The sequence below is a fragment of the Chiloscyllium plagiosum genome, chromosome 24 (genome assembly GCF_004010195.1).
Source record: "Chiloscyllium plagiosum isolate BGI_BamShark_2017 chromosome 24, ASM401019v2, whole genome shotgun sequence".
Lineage (NCBI taxonomy): Eukaryota > Metazoa > Chordata > Chondrichthyes > Orectolobiformes > Hemiscylliidae > Chiloscyllium > Chiloscyllium plagiosum.
The window spans coordinates 6,172,084-6,183,987 of NC_057733.1; the positions used below are offsets into that span (position 1 = coordinate 6,172,084).

The 11,904-nt window shown below is 46.0% G+C and overlaps 1 protein-coding gene across 1 annotated transcript in view; it reads left to right on the plus strand.

The window, feature by feature from the left end:
* Window positions 1-3,344: 3,344 nt before the first annotated feature.
* Window positions 3,345-11,904, plus strand: part of LOC122561914 (transient receptor potential cation channel subfamily V member 6-like) — a 41,014-nt gene continuing 32,454 nt past the window's right edge. Inside the window, exons 1-3 of the mRNA XM_043714239.1 lie at window positions 3,345-3,672; window positions 6,429-6,526; window positions 11,477-11,599. Coding sequence (XP_043570174.1) covers window positions 3,542-3,672; window positions 6,429-6,526; window positions 11,477-11,599 — 352 coding nt within the window. The 5' untranslated portion in view covers window positions 3,345-3,541. The remainder of the gene's footprint in view (window positions 3,673-6,428; window positions 6,527-11,476; window positions 11,600-11,904) is intronic.

The following is an 11,904-nucleotide window of genomic DNA, read 5'->3' on the forward strand; positions in this document are numbered from 1 at the left end:
ACTCAACGAAAGCTCTTCCAACAGCACCTTCTAAACCTGCAGCTTCTCCCACCTGGGAGGACAAGAGCAGCAGAGAATGGGAACACCATCACCAGGACATTGCCATGAATGCCATTCCTTCTGTGTCACTGGGTCAAATTCCCAGAACTCCTTCCCTAACAGCGTTGCAGATCTACCTACAGCAGGTGGACTGCAGTGGATCAAGAAGGCAGCTCACGAGACCTTCAAAGATGAGCAGTCCTTCCAATATCATGGCTAGGTCGAGTTGCTCTTATGAAAATGAATGCCCTCCTTTGCTTATTATACCCTCTGCAGATGCTTCCCTTGCTTTTTCCTCGACAAACATTAATGGTTGATTTAGTTCTTTTATTTGTCACCATAAGTGGCCCCTTATCAAGCTTATAAAATTGCAACTGCCCCAGGGGTAGGGAGGGGTGGACCTCCTGGATGTCAGAAGATATCAATTGAGCTCCCTTCTATCTCTTGTGAGTGATTGGGCCTGTGAGGACTCGGCATCGATATGGTTGGACATTGAGGCCTTCCAGGCAAAGTGTCCTCTTATTAACCTGTTGTTTCTGGACAAAATGAGGATAGTTGCGGAACATTGCCACAATCCAATAGTTATTAACACTATCAAAGTGTGGAGGGCAATGAGACAGATGGAGGGGAATATGTCTAAAACATCTTTCCATCCTCCCATGGTTGGTATGCCAAGTTTCCGGCCAGGGTAACGGACAGGTTTACGCCCTGGGCGGATAGGGGAGTCTCTTGTTTGGGTGACCTGTTTAAAGATGAAACATTAATGTCATTTGATCAAATAACGCAGGGACCTCTTCTGTTTCTTTCAGATTAGAGATTTTATCCGAAAGGAGACTCTGAGTGTTTTGGATCTGATACGGAAAGGAGTGTGCTTCAGGCTAACAGCACTCTTTCAGTGAATACTCTCCAGCATTTGTTGGGGGGGGAGATTCCTCAGGTGATAGTGAGCGTCTACGGGAGGTCTGGGAGAGAAAGTTAGGGGTGGAGATCATTCCGGAAACTTGGGAAGACATTTGTGAGAGTGCGAGGAGGATATTGATATGTAATAGGACCCGTGCTCTGCAGTTAAAGATTCTTCATAGAGCTCATCTGGCCCCAGATCGTTTTGCAAAATTTAAGCAGGATGCATCTTCAATGTGCCCCAAATGTAATATAAATATGGGTACCCTCACTCAGTGTCTATGGTCCTGTCACAGGCTCCGTACATACTGGTGCATTGTGGCGGGAGTAATAGAGAGGGTCTTGGGGACAAAAGTCAAGATGGACCCGGTTTCTCTTCTCCAGGGTTTGCCGATTTTATCTCCCTCAGATGTACATGGGAGAAAGCTTTTTAGCATCCTCACTTTTTGCACGAGGAAGAACATTCTGATGTGCTGGGTGTCTGAGACCCCCATGGGTCTGTCAGGGTGGCACAATTTAATTATGGAACACATTCCTTTAGACTTCCTTGCAAACATGGTGCACCAGAAAACAGACAACTTTTATAAGAAATGGCAGCCCTTTTTGAATGAGTTGGAAGCAGATCTGTCCGCCGTTTTGATTAGGGCTTTTGTCTCCCCATGGTGGTTTGGTTTAATAAGCCTAATGTCCTGAGAGGAAGAATTTCGAGCAAACGTGGGTTTAATAATTGATGCTCTCGAACTGAGATCCAGGGTCTTGTTACGCTGAACAGGGTCATTATGTATTTATTTATTTATTGATGTGTAATGAGTGTAGTTGTGAATTCTTTTGGTTTATTGTTGTTGTTATAATGCTACATTTTCATATTTTTGCAATTTTATAATTTTGTAAAGAAAAATTATTTTCAATAAAAATGTTTAAAAAAAAGAAGACAGCTCACCCACTACCATCTCAAGGGCAAGTAGAGACAGGCAAAGAATGTTGGAGGCCCACTTCCCACTAAAAACATGAACACTGTGGACAGGATACACTGTCCTATCTTGCATGTTTCATCCTCTTTGGAGTCTTATTTGAGCCCACCCACCATCCACCAATATCTCACTGCCACTGGACAGTAGGTTGGGTAACCAGGTTTGGTTCTACTCTGATCAGTCCAATTGAAGCTTGAGTGTCTCCAGCACATCCTTCCCCTAGTATCATTACCTCTGCAGTTCCCCTGGATGTGTCCTCTATTTAGCCTGGAGAGGAAGCTTTACTCTGTATCTAACTCTATGCTATCCTTCTTGTCCTGGGTGTGATTGATTGGGAAAGTGCAGAGGGAGCCTTACACTATATCTAATTCCATGCTGTCTCTGTCCTGGGAGTGTTTGATAGGGGACAGTGTAGAGAGAGCTTTACTCTGTACCTAACCCCGTGCTGTCTCTGTCCTGGGAGTGTTTGATAGGGGTCAGTGTAGAGAGAGCTTTACTCTGTACCTAACTCTGTGCTGACCCTGTCCTGGGAGTGTTTGATAGGGGACAGTGTAGAGAGAGCTTTACTCTGTACCTAACCCCGTGCTGTCTCTGTCCTGGGAGTGTTTGATAGGGGACAGTGTAGAGAGAGCTTTACTCTGTACCTAACTCCGTGCTGACCCTGTCCTGGGAGTGTTTGATAGGGGACTGTGTAGAGAGAGCTTTACTCTGTACCTAACTCCGTGCTGTCCCTGACTTTGCAGTGTTTGATAGGGGACTGTGTAGAGGAAACTTTACTCTGTATCTAACTCCATGTCCCTGTCCTCAGAGTGTTTACTGGGAAAGTGTAGAGGGAGCTTTACTCTCTATCTAACCCTATGCTGTTCCTTTCCTAGTAGTGTTTGGTGGGGAAAGTGCAGAAGGAGCTTCACTCTGTATCTAACCCCATGCTGTCCCTGTCCTGGGAGTGTTGGATGGGGACAGTGTAGAGGAGGCTTTACTCTGCATCCATCTCCATGCTGACCCTGTGCTGTGAATGTTTTATGGGGAGAGTGTGGAGAGCACTTTGCTCTGTATGTAACCCCATGTTGTCCCTGTCCTGGGAGTGTTTGATAGGGGAAAGTGCAGAGGGAGTTTATAGCTAACCCTGTGCTGTATGATTACTTTACATTGACTGGAAAGTCCTGGGGAGGGTCCTGCCAGAAACGTTGATTCTCCTGATCCTCTGCTGCTGCCTGACCTGCTGTATTTCTTCCAGCTCCACACTTTATCAACTCTGACTTTCCAGTATCTGCGGTCCTTTCTCTCCCCATTGACTGGAAAGACAGCAGCTGAACTCAAAGGGTTAAGAGATACGTGTGAGACTGTTACTGGCTCCTCCCCAAAGGTGTGACAAATCCTGCAGTGTTCCAGTCACTACATTTATCAGTCTCTATCAGACCAGAACATGCCACAGGCTGGCTGCACTGAACTGAAGCTAACTACTTACAAGATTCCATCTTCCAGTCTGCTAACAACTGGCAAAGCAAGATTTAGTTTCTCTCTAAGACATTTCATTGCAACAAATCAGTTGGAAGACCATTGTTGGCAAAGGTCCTACCCAGTTTTTAGGAGCATTGATTCTCACTCTGTGCCTGGAGTCCAGGGACAAAATGCCAGGGCTCTTCTGGGGAGGCTGGAGGTTGACCTTCCGGAACTGGCTCCATGGACTGGTGCCAGATCAGCAGTCTGACAAGGAGTTTGGTCCGGAGGTTTATGAACTGCATGTGAGACAGCAGAAGAGGTAAGTGAGGTGCAGGAGCAACAGAAGGGGTATTCCGAAAGGGCGTGGGGTTGAGTGTGCTGATGTCACCTTTTCTTCGGGATGAAGCCACTTTCTGTGGCTGCCAAGGCCATCACCTGGCAAATCTGAGTCAGCTATGAACAGGGGCATGATCCATGCTACCCCACTGGGAAGAAACCTAGAGGGGAAACGGTTAAGGCGGGGGGGGGGGGGGGAGGAGAATGCCAAGCGTGTTTAGATGAATTGTCAGAGGCAAAGTTAAACAGGAAAGTAAGGAGTGAACAATCTGTCTTTGGGAGCAGCCCCCCCCCCTGGAGTTATCAGGTTTGTTCTCTGATCCTGAGAGTGGAGCTCTGTAAGGTTTAGAGGCTGGAGATTAAATTCTATTCTTACACACCAGCAACGCAAGGTGATAGTGTCACCTTCTGTGTCTGCTCATTGAGCTGAGGAATTGGGTCCGTTCCTGAAAGTCAAACCATACCTTCAGCTGGCCGAGCCCTCCCTGATCTCTCCATCTTGTGGCACTTCTCTGCTCCTTTATATACTCCTTAAAAACCTACCATTTTAATATTGCGTTGTCTTCTCTTGCCTTTTCTCTCGTCTGGTGTCAATCCTGTCTCATAGCGCTGCCCTGAAGTGACAACTGAATGGATTCACAGGTTGATATTGGTGTGAGGGTTTGAGATCTTCAAACTTCATATATTGCATAGAGTCAGGCCCCTGGCATTGTCCTTGCAGGCCAGAAACTTGTTCTCGCAAGGCGGGCAAGGTCAGAGAGCAAGCACAGGTAGCACTGGTGCCCCCATCCATACCGACACACACAATGGCATTGATTGAAGACTATAGAGTCAGGGCATTCCTTTATCACCCACCTCACAATTGAGTCTGGTGAATGACAATTGCCCGTTGTGGAAGAAACTGGAAGTTTCTGTGCCAGTCAGATCTCCTCACGCCCCACCCCCTTCTTCACTGCGCCTGGCACAATAAGTTAAATGTACAGATGAAAGCTGGGAAATGATACGGCGCGTCCATGTGCATTGTGTTTGTTTCAGAGTGTAACCCCATCCTTTCTGTCACAGACTCTGATCAACTCAGGGTACAGTTCCAGCATTGGTAGCATAAACTGGGTGGAATATCGCTGCTTCTGTAAGATTTGGGTGTTGTTTTATCATCTTACCATCATACCTTTAAAACTAGCGATCAGGCATGCCCATCCTATAATGCCTCAGCTCATTTTGTGCAGGACACATTAGGCTGGGGGTGAGCACTATTTCCTACTTGTCACTAGGTGTCAGCACTGAGCTGTCTGACTTGTAGAAACAGAGAAACTGCAAAATCACACATTCCGCTTGTGAAAACTTAATTTTTGTTAGAGAAACTGCCTGAATTATTGTTCATGCATAACTTTTTCTGAATTATTTTTATACAGGATACAACTGCCTGAACATCGTTCCACAAACATTCCCAGGAAAGGGACAGCCTGGGGTTAGATACAGAGTAAAGCCCTATCTACATTGTACCCCTATCAAATACTCCCAGGACAGGGACAGCACAGGGTAAATCTCCCTCTACACTGTTCCCCCATCAAACACTCCCAGGACAGGGACAGCACGGGGTTAGTTTTCGAGTAAACCTCCCTCTACACTGTCCCCATCAAACACTCCCAGGACAGGGTCAGCACGGGGTTAGATACAGAGTAAAACACCTTCTACACTGGTTCCCCCATCAAATACTCCCAGGACAGGGACAGCACGGGGTTGGATACAGAGTAAATCTCCCTCTACACTGTTCCCCCAGCAAACACTCCCAGGACAGGGACAGCACGGGGTTAGTTTTCGAGTAAACCTCCCTCTACACTGTCCCCATCAAATACTCCCAGGACAGGGACAGCACGGGGTTAGATACAGAGTAAATCTCCCTCTACACTGGTTCCCCCAGCAAACACTCCCAGGACAGGGACAGCATGGGGTTAGATACAGAGTAAAGCTACCTCCACACTGTCCCTATCAAACACTCCCAGGACAGGGACAGCACGGGGTTGGATACAGAGTAAGCCTCCCTCTATAGTGTCTCCATCAAACGATCACAGGACAGGGACAGCACAGTTAGATAGAGAGTAAAGCTACCTCTACACTGTCTCCAAAAACACTTACAGGACAGGGACAGCACAGGGTTAGATACAGCTTAAAGCTCTGTCTACACTGTCCCCCGTCAAACATTCCCAGGACAGGGACAGCACAGGGTTAGATACAGGTTTATTGGGTTCAATTATGTATTTATTGTCATGTATACTTGTTATATGTATTTGTTACAAATACCGTGAAAAGTGCTGTATAATGTCACCACTATCCAGCAGCATCTTAAAAACACAGGAAAAAAAGATATAGAATATAAAGAAATAAATGTAAAAGTCCAACATTACAGTCCTTCTAGTTAAGTGTCTTAACCATGGATCTGGATCCAGACTCTTCCTCCCTGATGTTGAGACCAGCATGAAGCAATTAGCTGGCCTTGAGCCCCTTCACCGCTGGAACCATGGTGCTATATTGTGCTGCCATTTTACCTTCACTGACGTCATCGTTAGTCCGTGTTGGGCTGGTCTTGGCAATGCAACTTAAGATGGCTGGTCCCAAACATGACTCTGGTTAATACCTGTTCAACAATCTGACAGCACAGAAACAGTGAAAGTCATGCACCGGGGCATTGCGCTGCTTGTGATCAACACATTAATATATTCACTCTGCCTCTATTAACAGGATCAACGAGTCACTTCTACATTTTGCAGCCAAAGAAAATAAAGACCAGGATATTTTTAAACTTGCTCAATGTCCTTCATTTAACCCTTTGGAAACAGGTGAGAAACATTGTTTTAAATCACAGAATTGGTTTGGCCCATTTGGCCCATCCTGTCTGCCCTGCCTCTCTGAACGAATGATTCCAATCTCCAGCCTTTTCCACAGTAGCCCTGGATAGGGTTCCTATTTAAATAATTTTCCAATATTCTTGAATTCCTCACTTGATCCGATCTCTGACATACTTCCAGACAGATACTCCCCCACCTATCAAATCACAATGTGAAATCGCATTTGCCTCTTTTGCAAATTATTTAAAAATATGCACTCTCATTTTCGATTCTTTTACGCATGGCAACAATTTCTCCCCATGCTTTTGAAAACTTTGATCAAATCACCCCTTGGCATTCTCCTCTTCAAACAGAACAGTCCCAAGTTCTCCAATCTCTCCTCACAACTGACCTTTCTCATCCCTGGAACCATTTTCGGCAATCTCTGGATGCTTGATTTCACATACATTGAAATTCCAGTCAGTTAGTTAAACACAGATCTCCCTTAAGAAATCCTTGCTGGGTTTCCTTAACAAACTCATATTGGTCCAGGTGTCTATTAATCCTGGACCAAATTATTGTTTTTGAAAGTTTCACAACCTCTTAAGTTAAATTGACCTGGTCCATAATTGTTGGGCTTATTCTTGCCCCCTCTTGTTTCATTACCCTGATGTACTTATGTAAGGTATGAATTGTCTGGTTAACACACAAAACCATACTTTTCACTGCATCTCAGTACATGACAATAATAAATGTGTGACAAGTAATAAATAGGCCAGCATGGTGGCTCAGTGGTTAGCACTGCTGCCTCACAGCGCCAGACACCCAGGTTCGACTCCAGCCTCGCGTGACTGTCTGTGTGGAGTTTGCACATTTTCCCTGTGTCTGCGTGGGTTTCCTCTGGGTACTCCAGTTTCCTCCCACAGTCCAAACGATGTGCAGATTAGATGGATTGGCCATGTTGAATTGCCCCATAGTGTGCAGGGATGTACAGGCTGAGTGGGCTCGCTGTGGGAGATGTAGGATTACAGGGATTGGGTCTGGGTGAGGTGAATGGCCTGCTCTTACACTTTAGGAATTCTATGAAATTAAATCAAAATCTTCTCCACAGACAATTTATGTCCAAATTTCTATTTGTGATCCAACTTTGGCATAACATTGGAAATGCCTACATGAGCTGACTGTCGCAAGATGTTGTTTAAATGCTGCACTGTCCTTGTGAATTGTCCTAATGAATCATAGAATCCCTACAAGTGTGGAAACATTTCCCTCTGAATGATGAACCTAACACTATGGGCAATTTAGCATGGCCAATTCACTTGACCTGCACATCTTTGGACTGTGGAGGGAAACCTGAGCACCCGGAGGAAACCCACGCAGACACGGGGAGAATGTGCAAACTCCACACAGATAGTCGCCTGAGGTTGGAATCGAACCTGGGACCCTGGTGCTGTGAGGTGCTAACCACTGAGTCACCGTGCCACTCCCCATTCTCCCCATTCTCTTAGTTAGGGGAAATGTTGAGTAATAGGGTAGGAGAATGGGTCTGTGTTGGTTACTCTTTGGACGGTCGGTGTGGACTTGTTGGGCCAAAGGACCTGTTTCCACACCGACGGGCACCTAATCTAATCTAATCTAATGCACATAACCTACACATCTTTGGACTGTGGACCACCCGGAGGAAACCCATGCAGAATGTGCAAACTCCACACAGACTAGTCTGAGGCTAGTATTGAGCCCAGGTCCCTAGCACAATGAGGCAGCAGAACTAACCACTGAGCCACCGCGCTGTCTTAATGAGTGCAAGATGAAAACCTTCTTGTCTTTTTCAGCAATCCTCAAGTTCTGTGCTGCTAAACACCAATTTGTACACCTTATTGAAATCTATAACATCCTGAAGAACTTGAAGGGGCAACACTGACTCTTTTTGGGGGGGGAGACTGGAATTAGGGGGTACAATTTAAGAATAAGGTCTCACTCTTTCAAGACAGAGATGATGAGAACTTTGTCTTCCCAGAGGGTTATTGGGCTGTGGAGTTCTCTTTCTGAGGGAGCAGTCAAGGTTGGCCATTGAACTGACCCAAGGTAGAGTTAGAATGAATTCCAATCGATAAAGGAGTCAAGGGTTATGAGGATCATACAGGAAGTGGAGTTTAAATTACAGCCCTAAGTAATCATAATCTTATCAAATGGCAGTCAAATTCCAGAGGGTTAAATGGTCTATTCCTGCTTCTAGCACCTTGTTTCTACATCCGACCCGGCTTCCTGTTGCCATGGTGAGAGCCAAAGGCGTTTATTGTTCCAGGATTTAACTCCCGAATGACCTTGATGAGAAAGAGCTGCTCATCCTTCCAGAGTGCCAATGTCTCTATCAGGGGCTCTGTCAACTCTACCTCTCCGTTGGATAAAAGGTGGCTTCCCACCCACAACATTGCAGCTCCTTCACAGCGATATGCTCTGTTTAGCAAAAGAGTTTTGCATTCTAAAGATTAGATTAGATTCCTTACAATGTGGAAACAGGCCCTTCAGCCCAACAAGTCCACACCGACCCTCCGAAGGGCAACCCACCCAGACCCATTCCGCTACATTTACCCCTGAGTAATCCACCTAACATTACGGGCAATTTAGCATGGCCAATTTACCTGACCTGCACATCTTTGGGCTGTGGGAGGAAACCGGAGCACCCGGAGGAAACCCACGCAGACTCGGGGAGAATGTGCAAACTCCACACAGTTGCCCGAGGTGGGAATTAAACCTGGGTCCCTTGTGCTGTAAGGCTAACCACTGAGCCACCGTGTCGTAAGATGTACATAGAGGGTCAGCTGATTAAACTATAAATCAATGCTCTGTTTAACATATCTTCGGAACACTGGTGTTTATAGAAATATAGCTCAGCAAAAACTGGGATAGCTACAGAATGAGGCTACGCAGCTCGGAGAGTCTACCCTGCCTCTCTGATGTGGAGGGCTGATCTCGACCTTTTTACCCACTTTTTGGATTATCCCAAACATCTTTAGCTGCGTAATTATTTGCTGTCCTTTGAACAGATTTGAAATGTTAGAGACAGTATTACATCTGATAATCCCAGCGTAGAGAGCAATGTACGGTTTCTTTTACGTAAAGCATGTGTCAGATTTGATGAGCAAGTTTGAAACTGGCTTCTCCCAGACTATTCACAATACCCAGTGGTGAAAGTAGGATGAAAGATACAGCGAGCTTTCCTTGTGCCACTTCCTTCAGTACCCCCAGTCCAGCTCCTAACCCAACCTCTGTTGTTTGAATAGATTACTAGGTAAAGTTGAGGGTATTCATGGTTTCTCATGTTATACTGTTACCTCCTAATCCCAAACCTTTTGAATTTGACCATAACAACATATTGCAATTTTAAATACCAGCAACATTTTCCTTACTGTAACTCTCCCTCCAGTTACTGTGACCAACAGCCTATCTCTTAAAAGTTTGAATTGTAGCAAACATTTTATTTCAATATTATTCAACCAGTGTGTTTATTTGAAGATGTATATAGACCTTCCCGTGGAGTACAGCACCCACTACAGTCCTGAAATTCCTCTTTCTCAGATCACAATAGTAACCAATTCAGTCCACATCCATGCTGATGTTCCTTAGAATTAAAACTAATGAGAAAAGGTAACTACTTTCTTGCATCCTTACATAATACGAGCTAGCATGCATCAAGCCAGAGTGCAGATGCAAACAGAAAGCAGAAGTTGTTGGGAGACACATATTAGGTCTGGCAGCATTTGTAGTGTGTGATAGAGAGAGACAGAGCAAACATTACGAGTTCAGTTCATTTCGAAGAAGAGTCGTAGAATCCCTACAGTGTGGAAGCAGGCCATTCGGCCCATCAGTTCCAAACCAACCCTCTGAAGAGGATCCCACCCAACCCAACCGCAGCCCCCCACCCCATAACCTCACATTTCCCATGGCTAACCCACCTAGCTTGTATAGCCCTGGACACTGTAATGTAGCCAAGCCACCTGACCTGCACATCTTTGGACCGTGGGAGGAAACCGGAGGAAACCCACACAGATATGGGGAGAATGTGCAAAACTCTACAAACAGTCAGCCACGAGTTGAATTGAACCCGCATCCCTGGTGTTTTGAGGCAGCAGTGCTAACCATGGAGCCACCATATCAGGCTCAAAATGTGAACTCTGTTTCTCTCTCAACATTTGCGGCCAGACCTGCTGAGTTTCTCTGGCACTTTCTGTATTTGTTTCAGATTTCCAGCATACACTGTTGTTTGTTTTGTTTTACTCAGGGCTTAAATGTCTGTTGATAACCCATCCACCGAAAGGGAAACAAAAGTCAAGAAGGACTGTGAAGAATTGGAGTGGAGCTATGGGTTAGGGTGAAGTTCTCAAGTGTCATCTCCCTTTATGTCACAGTATTGGAGCTGAACCGGTCACCACTGCTGCCCATCCTGCTGTCATAAATAGAGATGGTTAACCAGCCCTGAAACCTCAGGAGTGTTACTGTGGAAGAAACACTATGTGTACTAATCCATAACCATGGAGGTCTCACAGTCTAGTACTGACGTCTTTACGTTTGGACCAGGAAATCCCAGCCCAGCTCCCACTCTAAGGCTCATTGGCCATGGAGGCGGGTCTGTACTGTGACTATAAACACAGGGTCAGCCTGATCAATCCTTCCAATACTCCTGAAAACAGGAAGTAAGAGTGTGAGAGTCTCCAGTCAGCCATCTTAGAGAAGGCAATGACAACTACTTTGCCCACAAGTGGGGTCCAATCCAATGGAAGTCTATGACCAAGCCATTGGTCATGAGGTTGGTCATAAAGGACTGACTGTAGCGTCTCATCACCCTCCCCAAGAGGAGTACAATGAATCACTGTACTTTGTCTTAGCTGTTTCTTTGCTCAGGGCTCCCCCTACCAGCTTCACTAAATCCCATCACAAATTTTCTTCACTCCATCTCTGCAGGTATAATGGGGGAGACAGCATTGCATGTAGCCGCGACGTACAATGCTAACAGGGCAGCAATCGCTCTCCTTGATGTGGCTCCTGAGCTCATGAACATTCCAATCTCCGGCGAGCTCTACGCAGGTACTAGCTGGTTTAGCTTGGTATCAGTCTCAGGGTGAGTCAGCATGGTACTCTGTAGGAAACTCGAATATAAGCATTGTGAATCCCTACACATGCACAATACTCAGAGAGGAATGGGCAATGGGCTGTGAATGGGAAATGGGGAGAATGGGCAGTGGGTGGAGGATGGGGAATGGGCAGTGAGTGGGGGTGGGGAATGGGCTGTAAGTAGGGGGAGCGGGGGGAGTGAGGAGCTGAGTGGGTGTGGGGAGAGTGAGGAGCTGAGTGGGAATGGGGAGAGTGAGGAACTGAGTGGGAGCGGGGAG